The sequence below is a fragment of the Hemitrygon akajei genome, chromosome 6 (assembly GCF_048418815.1).
Source record: "Hemitrygon akajei chromosome 6, sHemAka1.3, whole genome shotgun sequence".
Lineage (NCBI taxonomy): Eukaryota > Metazoa > Chordata > Chondrichthyes > Myliobatiformes > Dasyatidae > Hemitrygon > Hemitrygon akajei.
Window position 1 is genome coordinate 62,699,107 of NC_133129.1, and position 14,492 is coordinate 62,713,598.

The 14,492-nt window shown below is 41.7% G+C and overlaps 1 protein-coding gene across 1 annotated transcript; it reads left to right on the forward strand.

The window, feature by feature from the left end:
• The first annotated feature begins 1,253 nt into the window (after positions 1-1,253).
• Positions 1,254-6,204, forward strand: LOC140729088 (Krueppel-like factor 4). Its single transcript, XM_073048447.1, has 5 exons — positions 1,254-1,621; positions 1,736-1,859; positions 2,292-3,045; positions 3,147-3,308; positions 5,271-6,204. Exons 1-5 carry the CDS (start codon positions 1,617-1,619, stop codon positions 5,444-5,446), a joined length of 1,221 nt encoding a protein of 406 aa, XP_072904548.1. The 5' UTR covers positions 1,254-1,616; the 3' UTR covers positions 5,447-6,204.
• Positions 6,205-14,492: the final 8,288 nt, after the last annotated feature.

The window sequence follows — 14,492 nt, forward strand, 5'->3', positions numbered from 1 at the left end:
ATTCTTTAATTACTTAGTGAATACCACGATGCGCTACTCCAGACAAGCAGCCCCGAGTCCGGCTGACAGGCTTCTTGAAGGCCACATTTATGACCATGTTCGCCCCTTATTTAGGTTTGGCACTGACAATTAAGGAAGCCACCTTTCTGGATCAGATGAAATAGCAATGAGGTCGCGAAAAAAAAAGTTGCTCTTTTCAACGTGCAGAATGTCCCTGACATCGCTGCGGTCTTTTATCAATGAACAGAGAGGTGCTTGTCAGCCAACACATGCCAGTGATCTCGGCATCCTGAAAGGGTAAGAGGGAGGTCCTTTATCCTGCCAGTTTAATTCATTCTCCTTCCACCCATGTCTTTGGTAATGCTGCAGTGATTTTGAATGAATGGAGAAGGTGAACTTACCAGAGAGAGAGGAAGCCACTCTATCCAGTCTGCTGGTAAACTAATCTTGCCCCCGGACTTTTTCCATAACACGTTATATACTGTGGTAATGTGTGATTCTGATAGATCGAGCCCATTATCCGAATGTTAAGCTATCAGCGCGTGTGATATCGCGTTAGCTAAATTTTAATACTGCAGATTTTGCTGTATTAACTAATTCGACAGACAGATAGAAATCGGACAAGACGTTAAAAAATTAACCCTCATCCTGACAAGACGCGGATTTAGCCCCGTCTCTGTCAACGGGCAAGCCGGACTTCTGGTCAGCACATTATGAGCAAATGCAACAAAGATTAAAACAAGCACTCTTTCACTCTTCAACATCTGACTTTACAGCTGCCGTGCGAGCAAAAACTGGGCACGGTCTGTGGCGGCTCCTGACACCTGCTAATGGGTTGCTCCCAAATAAAAGCACGTTAATATCAATTACATTTCTCAATGAAAGTGCCCGTTTTTGTAGAAGGCAATTCCTGTTGCAGCGAACGTAAAACGCCTTTATTTATCCCAAACAAGTTTGTTGCTCCTCGACACATGGCGGGTAAATAAAGCCGTATAAACAATAGACCAATCAGCGGCTCCTGTTGCCACTGTTTTCTCTTCCAAATAGTTACAAGCTCCTTCCGGCTGCCGCGTCACCGTGACGCAGGAGCTGAACGGGGTGGGGATCCATTTAAACGCTAGCGGGCACCGCCCAATCCTGCGCTGCTTCGCTGCTGCCAGTCGACTGGTTATTTTTTTGTTGCCACTGAGTTTCCACAGCAACGGCAACGGCAGTGGCTTATTGGGGCGGAGGGTGGGTCCTTGGAGATTTAATAAGGGAGCGCGGTGCGGCTTGCTTCTGACAGTCTTGCGCTCCAGGGACGCCGGCCGTGCGCTACCTTACAGCTAGCAGCGGCGTCAGGAAGGCATCAGCAAATACCGCATTAACAGTAAATCCCAAGGAATACCAAGAGCTAACCCAGCACCGGCAATGCTGCCGTCCCTGTGGAGTGAATGCACAGGCATGTCCCTCCTGCATTAGAAAGCCCCAGCTGTCTTTCCACCTATCCGCTCTGTGTGTCTGCGATCGGGCTCAAAATAAGAGACCTGTAAGAAGGCATCGCACTCCATGCCCCGGCCGTCCCTAGTGCAGGTGCTCCCTGTTCGCAGGTTTTGCAATTGCTCGGCTCAGTATTAATGAGGTAGGTCTTCTTTTAATATGTCTGAGGACACAATTTAGTGGGACACTTATGGTTCCGCATAATGCAGCGGAGGAAGGCCGTATTCAGCTGACAGATTTCATGTGTTTCATGCAGGCGGCCGCAGACTGAGTTTGACATGGCTCTGTCCGGGACCGTCCTCCCACCTATAAACACGTTCGCCACCAGCTCGAACGCGAAGAGTGTGGAAACACCGACGGGACAGCACGCGGCGTATAATGTAAGCGCAGAGAGTTACTGAATATGCAACAGTTCATTATCGAACGAAATAAAAAAAAATTGTACATCTGTAAAAGTTTTAAGTCGAAAGTTGACAGCGGGCAATCGATTTCAGTTCCCACTAAATACACTTGGAATTGGGTTCAGATAGTTTGTAAAGTTTGAATATTTATTAATTATCATAGTTATCTTAAAGATTTCTTTATACATATATATGCTATTTAGCGATGTTCAAAACGTAAGCGTTGATACGTTGCAGAGTGAGAGTATATACCATTTAACTGGAACTATATACTTTTCCTATCTGTTGTGTATGTGTAATTCCCCAGTAATATTAAACATTGGTGTTAATGACTGACTTATTTTACGTGCTGAGTTATATTTAAACACGAAGCAATATATTGAAACTAAAACTGCTTTTTCATTGTTGCAGAGATGGAGGGGAGAGATGACTAATCTGAGGCGATCCATGGAGAGCGACTGCCAGAACCTGGGGTATAGAAGGGAGGACGAGGAGTTGAGCGAGCTGTTAGACCTAGACTTTATTTTATCGAACACGATGAATTCAGAAACGATGGGAAACACTGCCAATAATTTCAGCTGCCCCATGACTAACACAGCGGGGAATACCGCGGACTTGTATCAAAGAGAGTCTTACAGCATTACGGATATCGGCGAGGGTCCGCCGAGTGGTGGGAGTCTTGTGGCCGAGTTGCTGAGACCGGACCTGGACCCCAGTTACTGCCACCCCAGGAGCCTGCATGGCAAATTCGTACTGAGGACAGCGGCGGAGGCGGGGGATTACAGCCAGGCGGTGCACATTGCCAAGCCCACTCCGCCCATCGACGCGCACCTGAGCCACCTTCAGCAGGTATGCCAGAAAGTCAAACAGGAGCCGCTCAGCGTCAGTGCCACATGTGCAATGGGGAGAGAGCTGGACGGGCATGTCGCTGCATCTCAAGTGCCTGGACCCAGTCACAGGCAAGCCTGCCAACCGAGGCAGAATCAGGACGGGTTTAGCAGCAGGGTGACCTCGTCCTTGGCTTCAGAGGACATTCTCAACAGGCCGTGTAACTCATCTCAGCTCCTGGCGCCCCAGAGAGCCGCCAACATCCCTCTACAGCAGACCTTCAGCCCGGCAGGCAGTTACGCTCACTTCCAGGATCAAACCGCGCTCCCGTATCAAGGTCAGTCTTTACATCATTTTTTTTCAATGATTCGTTACACTTGCAGCACTCGGTTGAAGGAGCGATGCTGACCTGCTTTGCCCCTCCCTCTTCACCTTTAGAGCTGTTACCCTCGGGGTACCCACCTCGAGAAGAAAAGCCAAAGAGAGGCCGCCGTTCCTGGCCCAGGAAGAGGGTGGCCACTCACACGTGTGACTATGCCGGCTGTGGGAAGACATACACCAAAAGCTCCCACCTGAAAGCACACCTTCGGACACACACAGGTACCTCCTCCGCCCACCAACCCCCTCCCCTCTTACCGATACGTTCAGTCACTCTATTGAAACTCTACGGCTCAGTATTTTTTATTATTTGCTTTTTATACATTTGCACAGTTTTGGGGTTTTTTTTGCACATCGCTGTTTATCAGTCTTTGCGTGTAGCTTTTCATTGTGTTTCTGTTCTGCCGTGAATGCCTGTAAGAGAATGAATCTCAGAGTTGTATATGGTGACAGGGACTACTTTGATAATAAGCTTACTTTGATCTTTGAAATTCGAACATCTAGAATTGTGCTTCATGGCCCATTCACTTGACTGGGAATGCTTGAGAAGACTATGGGCCAAATGTGGCAAGTGAAACTATCTTAGTCAGCGTGGACAGGTTGAGCTTCTTTCCTTTGCCCTTTGCTCTACGATCCACTGATTAGAAAATATCTGCTAAAAGATAAACTCTTGATCTCCCAATGTACCTGGTTGCTGCCCTTGCACTTTTATTTGTCTGCCTTCGCTACAGTTTCTCTAATTGCAACCCCACATTCTGCATTCTGTTTTCTTTTTATGACCTCGTTGTAATTATGCATGGTATCGTCTGTGTGGATGGCACGCAGGACAACAGCTTTTCACTGGAGATACATTACACTGCAGATGGAGGAATCCGCTGGAGGAGCTCAGCATCTGTGGGAGGAAAGGAATTTGGGAATGTCCCAATGAATGTTATCATTGAGCGATCCTTTCCCACCGGCAGATGCTACTCCAGTGAATTTACACTAGTGAAATTTAAGAGACTACTAGACAGGTATATGGAGGAATTTAAGGTGGAGGGTTATATGGGAGGCAGGGTTTAAGTGTCGGCTCAGCATTGTGGGCCGAAGGGCCTGTACTATGCTGTATTGTTCTATGTTCTATGTTGGGTGCCTCCAACAGATTGTGTTTCTCCCCACTGTATCTCAATACATGTGTCAACAATAAACTAATCCAATATATCCAGGGTTTACATTAATAGTCTAAGTTTTATTTTTCTGATGTGAAGTAGACTGCCCCGGGGACCAGCTTAGGTTTGCAATGCAGTGTCATACCTAGTGGGCTGGATTAGTACAAATCCCACACCCCAAACCCCGCATGCAGGTAACAATGTGAGAGGGTCCATGGGGTCCTGCGAGGTGTTTGCAGACTTATTCAAGTCGGTGGCTGAGTTTTATCCATTTGAATTTGAAAAAAATTTCTAAACTTTCAAAATGTGTACAGTACTTTTTTTCCTTAGATATATTTAACACACTCTTCCTGATGTTCCGGGTCCTTAAGTTATTTTCAGCCCAAGTTTTGCCTGTTTCTGTCCTCTCTCTCAGCCCTGACTTCCCCACTCTCATCAGGTTTTTCAAACCACCAGTAGAAGTCTGATTCTACTTCGGACTTTCTGTGGTCTTGTCTTGTTTTACCCATTATCCCTTTAAACCTTTTTTTTTGTACACTATTAAGAGGATGCAGCGCATGCTGTAACTATTCTGCAGATAATGTGAAGTTTAAGAAACCCGAGGGGATCGCCACAGAATGGCACTGGAAATCAATCTACAGGCAGCAGAAGTTGGAGATCTGAATGTTTTTTTATAAAATCAGATCAAAGATCCGTCATTAGAAGTGCAAAAGAGGCGGTGCCAATGTCAGTGTCTCGTTTGTGGCCTGTTTGTGTCTGAGTATGCGCCTCTGTCGTGTTTTGGTGTTCTCTGCAAGCAAGCACGCGTGTGTTCATCTTTCTCTTGCTTTATGTGTGCATTCGAGTCTCTGCTTCTGTCTGTTTCTGCTGCTGACAAAAAAACTAATTTTGATGGCATTTATATCCTGAGTATGAATGCCTAAGACAATAAACTTGACAATCTGCCTATATCGCTCTAGTTGTCGCTCTGTCTCTTTATGTCTATATTATGCTCCCCACCAATCAGCCCTGACCGTGATGGTCTCATTTGTTTCAGGGGAGAAACCCTATCACTGTGACTGGGAAGGCTGTGGCTGGAAGTTCGCTCGCTCTGATGAACTGACGAGACACTATAGAAAACATACGGGACATCGTCCTTTCCAGTGTCACAAATGCGACCGAGCATTTTCCAGATCCGATCACTTGGCTTTACATATGAAAAGACACTTGTAGTTAAACAACAACATGGCATGGAACAACTCTAGGGCTTCTACTTGTAAATATACTCACTGCCTTTCACTCTGCACCCTTGGGCGCATGCAAAGGAACTAATATACCCAAGTGTCCTGGTGAATAATATTGGCCTGAAGTGGAATCTATCTGCTGAGGTAGCCGATGCAAAGCGTCAAGATTCGTTCCAAAGAGCCCCGAGTGGCCCGTGATCCACTGAAATCATTGGAGAATATGAAACAGGGTAAATATCAACTTTGCTATTCCATGTGCCTTACAACGACTCCAAGCAGATCACAGTTCGTCCAAAAACTCAATTCCTTTGTACAAAGGGAGAGTCCAGGTACAGAAGGCTTGCTCTATATATAAACCAAGAAACTTGACGTGACGGTGCTCACAGACTGTCAGCCAGATTTTGCGAAGTGGAAAACTATGCAATAAATTCTGCCACTGGATACGAAGAGGTGCAAGTTCAGGTTTACGGTATTGTCAAAGGTCAGGTAACAATTTCTCCCTCATATCGCTGAATATCACTCCGTGGTTTCTGTGCAATAATGATTATTAATTTTATAATATTCTATACTTTGAAGCAGAACAGATTTCATTTCTATATTTTACTCAACATTTTATCTAATGTACATTTTATGTGACAATTTTGTACATTTGTAAATAAGGAGTAAACATTTTCATCATTTTGGATATTGCATATAATGTTTTTTGGAAAAGGAAAATGTAATAAACTTAAAATTTCTGTATCTCTATTGATGACTGAAGATGCCTTTTTCTTTAAAAAAAATCTAATTTCCATAAGATATGCAAAGCCAAACTATTAGCATTAAAAAGAACAACTTTTGGACAGTTGGGGATGTGATTATTTAGTGGGATTAGCATACCATTTGAATTCAGTTTTAATACTGACAGTGAGATCTGTAACATGCAAACTCTGCATTTACTGGGGCCTGTTGAACTTAAGCCACTGACTTTAAAGTGACTCCGACGTGCTGAGATAGTGGTTCAATAGTGGTATCTGAGAGTGCTTTTAATTATACACTTGGTCTTTGGTACCAATCTGATCCAGTTTTCTGTACTGTCAAGTCAAATGGAAGAATATGAGGAAATTTGGAATATCCTGTAGATTTGGCAATAAATTCTAGGGTGAAGCTTCAATGCAGCACTGTCCTCAGGAGTTAACTTTACAGTGAATATATGGTATAAGGAACTCTTCTGTTCTTTGGCATGCATGTAAGAGATCTAAAAAGCAGAACATGCTCTTATGTCTCAAGTGAAAAATTCTTTGACCTGAAATAATGACTCCTTCCCAACCCCCTGCCAATGCTATCTGCTTTCTGTGTATTTCAGCATCTTTTTTTTTTGTTTTTCTTCCTAATTTCCAACATCTATGGTATTTTAATTTTGCATCTGGATGTTATAAATCCCTTAGAATTTTTAAGAAGAGCATGGGGTATTCCCCAGTGACCCAGGCAATCATTACCCCGCAATCCAAAGTACAAAATAGAAATGATCTGCGCACTATAGCACTACTGATTGAACAAGCTTGCTGTGTTTGGACTGGCTGCACATCCTCTATTATAAATGTGACCACACAAGAATTTAATTGGCTATAAAGTGATTTGGAATGTTACCAAAGGAATTTAAAAGGCAGTGCATAAATAAAAGTCCTTCGCTTCTTTACGTTGCCAATTAATATATGCTAACTGAAGTTTTAGTCTGTAGCCTGCCTTGTGACTGATGCCTTTTTAATGGAACGGGGCCTGGTTTGGTGTACTGTTTTTTTTAAATTGCTTCACTCTGCCATTCTCTTCCTGCTGGATCACATGCACTTGGAAAAGGAAAAAGTTGTATTTATACACTGTTGGAATGACCCAGTGGTTTGCAACTAATGAAGTACTTTCTGAGGTATAGACATTTTTGGATTGTTTGAAATATAGCAGTCAATGTTGCAAATACCACAGAGACTGTGATTGAGAAATAAATATTGGCCTGGATATTGAGCGGACTTTCCTACTGGTCTTCAGAGTTGTACCCAGGGGAAATTCAGCATGCACCTGAAAATATACTTGAACATGGAATACCTCGCATTGTATTTGGTATACTGTGGTTAAGTTAACATTTGGCTTGTGAATGTACATGATTTCAATATTTTATACTCCCATTGGTCGGGCAGCTAACGTCAATTTTCAACCTCATGACAACATATAAAATACAAAAAAAGTAGTATTCCTTAAATCAACTTTTCATAAAGTTTAAAAAGAGGAGGCTAAGCAGGAACTGGAAATTGGTCTGGCTGCCACATAGGTGGCAGTGCCTGTGGAGAGAGCAGCAGCTGAATGAACTGGAAATATCTGTAAACGCTTTTTCACTCTCCACAGCTACTGCCTAACTTGCTGAACATTTCCAGCGTGTTCTAGTGACTTGTCACAGCAATATTTTGCCTTACAGGCTCAGGTGAAATCCACACATTGCTTCACCAAGGAGTACAATTTTAGAAGTGATATTTTCATCTTCAGTGTTCTCTAAACAGCAATTTACAGCATGCAAAGTATTAAATGGACAGCACAGATGACTTATAAAAAAATGTACCAATTTCATGTGCATAACAAAAATTGCCCAGTGCTGCCTTGCTCTTTTGCAACAGGTAGTTTGTAACATCTGCTGTACCGAGGGTCTCATTCTAGTGTTTCAAGCTCATTATTGATTAAAACCGTGCTGAGATGGCCTGATCATATTTCCCATTTGATTATTTAATAAACAGCAGAAAGGATCTATCTCCAGATTTCATGAGGGTGATTTGAAGTCCAGTCACTAGATTTAAAGGTTCTGCAGCTTTCTTGAACATCACCAATTCCTTTTGCTACACTATTAGCTTTTGGCTGCTTGGGCCCCAAGTCTGCAATTCCCTTCTTTTATGCCTCTCCTTTTATTCAAAAGGCTCCAACTCAATTACTTCACGATCAAGCTATTGGTCACCAGGCTTAATCATTTCAAACTTGACTTGATATCAAATTTGTTTGAGAGTATTTTTGGGCTGCTTAATCATTAGAGGCACAATATAAGTACAAGAGGTTCTTACAAGAAAAAAAAATCTATGACCTTTGCCATTCAGTCCAAAAGCAAAACAGAAATAAAGTTTGCAGTTGGGTGCCCTGTTTTAAATACAATGATTTGTTAATGTCATACCACCACTGTAATTCACCTGATTTATAGTTTGTAATATGTTTAATAGAAGAAAATTCAGAGCGGAAAATGACAAAGCATATTGCTCAAGTTTTTCAGCCTAATAATGTGCAGGATTTTTGAATTAGCCTTTTGGATGCACATCACAAGCAATTAATTATTCTTGTAGTAGAATGTATTTTGGAATTATTTGGAAATGCTTCCATGTTTGAGTAACTGCATCATCCACAACAGAAACCTTAAATATATTTTACATTCTGTTAGTTTAGATCAGTTTAAAATTCCTTGAAATACATTGAAGTTAAAATGAATGAGAATATATATTAACTTTAATGGTACATCGTTGTTTTGATTGGCAGACCCTTGATGGCTTCCATCCATTTTAGATCTGTAAGTTCTGAGCTCGCTGATGGATTGTATGGTGATCCATTTTCTCCACCACTAGAAGGACAAGTAGTGCTTGAAAACGTGGAAGGGGAAAGTTGTTTGGGATGTTGTGCAGTCTCTTTGCCATTTGTATATGGATTTCCCCGTTCCTACTGTGAAGACTCAGTGCTCCACGTTTGAGATACTACACCTCAATTCTGAACAATTGGATGTCAAGGAATCCAACAAATTAGTGAAGATATTCAATTTCTTCAAGGAGACTTTGAGAACATCCTTGGAGCATTTTTCTTTTCCTACTTCTAACCTACTGTTATGGGGAGCTTGGGGTATCACTCTCCAGGAGTTCTGTGCCAGTCATGTTGTTTGTCCATGGGACCTAACTGAGCAAGATCAGATCCTTTGGAGATAGTGGCCTGGGAGAGCTTGTTGACATTAGTGCACTATTCCACCCAATGATTTTAGGAGTCTTTGCTGATGTGGGATTGATGGTGCTCTGAAGGGCTTGTAGCAGCTTCCTGATGTCTTTGAAGCATACAGGAGGGTGAGATTCATTGCTGATCGGTGAATGTGGAGGTGGCTTTGTGGTTTTGGTCATCAAAAGGGTGGTTGAAAGTTGTACTGTGTGTTTGGAGATGGTGGTGAATTTTAGCAACAGAGCAGCAGCATAAACAAAATTAGTAGCTGCTTTGAGTATCCTAGCTGTGTTTGGCTCTTTGAGTGAAGGCTGTTATTAATGAACTATTTTCATCCCACTGCCATGCCGCTCGTTACATTGATGCCCTTTCCTTTATCAAATCCTGCTATTGGTTTAAGCCTCTGGAATCGCAATAGATTTGGAATGATTTTTTTTATCACTAGTTGTCTTTTGCCTCACAAGAGGGCAGTCAAGACAAGTCACATGACAGTTTAGGTTAGAGCTGAATTAAAACAAAAGTATGATGGAGAAAAGTTTCACTTTTAAATCTTTTGCTGATGAAGTTAGCAGGCTAATTCATTTTTAATCCTGATGCAATGTCAACAATTCCCTTCTCACCAGCCACTGAGTCCCTCCAGCAATTCCTTGCTTACTTTTGATTGTACGGGTTATATGCATTGCTATTTCATGGAGAGGAAGGAGGCAGCTATTAACCAGAGGAAAAACTTGGTTCTGACAAGGCACAATGCATTTGGAGGGATGTAAACTTTTGTAAGAGAGTGTGACGCTCTTGTTGGCTTCTTGCAGCTGAGGAAAATCACATGTTGAAATGGTATTGTAGCTTGGAGACTAGAATTGTGACATGATGTTCTGAGTAAACCAGGCTGATGCTATAGGGAACAGCAATCCATAAAACAAATAGTGTCTTTAATGAACAGTGTAGAAAAAGGCATATTTAATAGTTAACATTAATAGTGTAATATTCATTGAAACCTATAGAGAGCGATATTAGCCTTTATTCCTGAGATTTGACTCACAAAAGTGATTAGATTTTGCAACAACTATAAAGAATACTGTCTAAGCAACTTTAGAGTGGCCACGTTCAGTTCAAGGCACTATTCCCCTGGTAATGTACTATGGCAATAGAATAAAACTAATTTCAGAATATTACCAGACAATAGAGGTTAGATTACATTGACAGGTTCTATTGGTAAAATATGTATTCCCTGCAGTATGGATCTAAAGGGTGGTCTAACTAATGTTTCAATTAAAAATAAAGGTGAAGATCCTGAAGTTGGAGCAGTCAAGAGCAGTGATTCTCAACATGGGCCATTCTGAAACATGCTGAAACATAGGGGCCACAAATTTAAAAAAAAATTAAACTGTGGTCCACAGGTGTTTCTGAATGGGCCTGATAAGTTTCCTGTCTTATTGAAATATTACTAGAATATATAAATTAAAAAAAGAAATTACTATATGCAATTTAATTGAAACCCTGAATGAACTGAGTGGGGAAAATATGCTAGATGATGCAAATGAGGCAGCAAAGTGTGTGTGGCATGTGAACCGTTACCTCTGTTACTGGACCATAGGCAAATCACTGCAGGGTGGCCTACTGAGCCCCACTCCACATCTACCCCAAATCACAAACTGCAGATTAGGTGGAGTTGTTGGCAACAACAGTAATCAGCAAACATGAGCAAGGAGGGTGGTTCTGATGGTCTTCCACTAACTCTTGTGCTTTAGAATATTTAAAAAACATGATATGAAGGCTACAGTTACTGCAGTGGGGTCATCTGCCAGATTAACAGCTTTTTAAAAAAAAGCAAATTGTTGCTGCTAAGTTTTGACATATTTTACCTGTCATATGTATTTGAAAAACTGAATTTATTAAATAAGCAGTTGCAAGGGAAAAAACTGCAATATTATATCATGGAAAGAGGCTAATACAGCTTTCTTCAAACTTCTCAACGGCATTATTGGTCATTGTTTGTTTATGCAATTTTCTTCACTGGTCACACTTCAATTAGAATTGCAAGATGATCTGATTGAATTTACTTGCCATAACATTTTATTGTGCCAAGAACTTCCAATTCCACTATAACATCTGACCTTGAAATATCCCAAAATACATATAGCCAATCAAATACTTTTGAAGGATAGTCCCTGTAAATATGCCAATGCATGGTTGTTTTCGAACATAAAGTACAAATGTAAATACCAGCATTCATCAACGGATGGGTCTTTCCATCCCCATTTAAAACATTATGAAAGAATGAATTAGTGTTGCTGCAATAGTATTACTGGTGTTGTTCATTACTATTATACCTCTAAAGTGGAAGCATTGATCTGAGCATATTTTAGATTGGGTCATCTTTCATATTGTTTTAAGCTAAACGTTTAATTTTGACACGAGAAGCAGGCACACATGGCTGCTTTCTGCCACTTTTTTTTCCAGGCCCACTGAAGGGTCTCGGCCCGAAACGTCCTCTGTACTCTTTTCCATAGATACTGCCTGGCCTGCTAAGTTCATCTAGCATTTTGTGTATGTTGCTCAGATTTCCAGCATCTGCAGAATTTTCTCTTGTTTGTGCCTTCTGCCAGAGTTTGCTTTCAGTGATCTAGAATATTGGTGGCTGTCCTGACTCTCAGGCATTTCATAGTAAATTGTACACAACTTTTTTTTTATGATATTCCCTTAAAGCTCCATGTCAGTTTAATCTTCCCTCTTTTCTGTGCAGTGTACCCACAAATTTTCAATACTGCTAGTTTTATTTTCCCTTAAGTACAGCATTAAAATTGGTGCTTCATGTACCATTTCTTCTCATTCGTCTTTCTGACTTGCCTGTACATTTAACATTTGCCAGCAATGTACTCAACAGTTACTAACAGCAAAGCACAAAACAAGCCTTGTCAGTGCCATACCACTTTGCCCTAGCCACCTGAGACTTTGGTTCAAAACCCACTCCAGAAGTATTAAACTGAGACCCCTTTGCCTTTTTAGCTGGGTTCAAAGAAACTTCACATCCACTAATAGAGGTGCAGCTGGTAGAACTGCTAGCTGATGTCTCCAATGAGCTAGGTTTTGATCCTGATTTCCAGTGCTGTTTTTGAGGAGTTTGCACATTCTCCCTATGACAATGTGACTTTCCAGGTACTCTGGTTTCCCCACATTCCAAAGCTATCCAGGTTGGTGGATAAATTGATTAACTGGCTATTATAAATTGCATATAGTCTGTAGCTAAGTGTTCAAATCTGGGTGGGTGAGGAAGGAAATGTAGGTGATGTGGGGCAATTCAAATTGTATATGGATTTCAGCAAGGCATTTGATAAGGTACCCCATGCAAGGCTTATTGAGAAAGTAAGGAGGCATGGGATCCAAGGGTCCATTCCTCTGTGGATCCAGAACTGGCTTGCCCACAGAAGGCAAAGAGTGGTTGTAGACTGGTCATATTCTGCATGGAGGTCAGTGACCAGTGGTGTGCCTCAGGGATCTGTTCTGGGACCCTTATTCTTCGTGATTTTTATAAATGACCTGGATTAGGAAGTGGAGGGATGGGTTTGTAAGTTTGTTGATGACACAAAGGTTGGCGGTGTAATGGATAGTGTGGTGGGCTGTCAGAGGTTACAGCGGGACATTGATAGGATGCAAAACTGGGCTCAGAAGTGGCAGATGGAGTTCAACCCAGATAAGTGTGAAGTGGTTCATTTTGGTAGGTCAAATATGATGGCAGAATATAGTATTAATGGTAAGACTCTTGGCAGTGTGGAGTATCAGAAGTCCGAGTCCATAGGACAATCAAAGCAGCTGCGCAGGTTGACTCTGTGGTTAAGAAGGTGTATGGTATATTGGCCTTCATTAATCGTGGAATTGAATTTAGGAGCTGAGAGGTAATGTTGCAGCTATATCGGACCTTGGTCAGACCCCACTTGGAGAACTGTGCTCAGTTCTGGTCGCCTCACTACAGGAAGGATGTGGAAGCCATGGAAAGGGTGCAGAGGAGATTTACAAGGATGTTGCCTGGATTGGGGAGCATGCCTTATGAAAACAGGTTGAGTGAACTCGGCCTTTTCTCCTTGGAGCGATGGAGGATGAGAGGTGATCTGATAGAGGTGTGTAAGATGAAGAGAGGCATTGATTGTGTGGATAGTCAGAGGCTTTTTCCCAAGGCTGAAATGGTTGCTACAAGAGGACACAGGTTTAAGGTGCTGGGGGGTAGGTACAGAGGAGATGTCAGGGGCAAGTTTTTTTACTCAGAGTGGTGAGTGCATGGAATGGGCTGCCGGCAACGGTGGCAGATACGATAGGGTCTTTTAAGAGACTTTTGGGTAGATTCATGGAGCTTAGAAAAATAGAGGGCTATGGGTAAGCCTAGTAATTTCTAAGATAGGGACATGTTCAGCACAACTTTGTGGGCCGAAGGGCCTGTATTGTGCTGTAGGTTTTCTATGTTTCTAAATAAGTTAGGGTAGGATCAATATAATAATGTGTTTAAAAATTGCCACGGAGTGGTTGAGCTCATGACCCTACTTACATATTGTGTTTTTAATATTTCAATAATATTTGAGTAGCTGTGTGTATGTATGTAATATTGATTAAGCATTCTTATTGGTTTAAATAAATTATTATGAGTTATGTATATAAATATCTGAATTGCATACATGATACCTGCATGTTTCACTTAAAGTAAAGACAAAGTTAGACCCACATTCTGGACTCCTGTGTCTTCCTTTTGAATTAGCTTAATGTTTTCAAGTTACAGAACATAACACATACTGTATCTCTCTAAGAATATTTCAATGAAATATCCAGGAGTTCTCACTGCTCTCCTTACCCACATTAAACCCTCAATCAAATTGCAGCTAAACAAATCTTGCTGCATGCAGTTTGGTATTCTTGTTTCCTATATTACAACAATGACTGCATTTTGAAGCTACTACTTTTGTTGTGAGATGCTTCAGGTTATTCAATGACGGTGAAAAGCACTATGGAAATGCAAGATCCTTTCATGTGCTGAAAGAAAGCACAGGTGGTTTGGATGAATTGGAAGG

Bases quoted from the DNA above. Each gene is read 5' to 3' on its own strand.
- LOC140729088 (XM_073048447.1), top strand. The intron at 3,046-3,146 runs GTCAGTCTTTAC...CTTCACCTTTAG, and splicing joins AACCGCGCTCCCGTATCAAG to AGCTGTTACCCTCGGGGTAC. The intron at 3,309-5,270 runs GTACCTCCTCCG...CATTTGTTTCAG, and splicing joins ACACCTTCGGACACACACAG to GGGAGAAACCCTATCACTGT.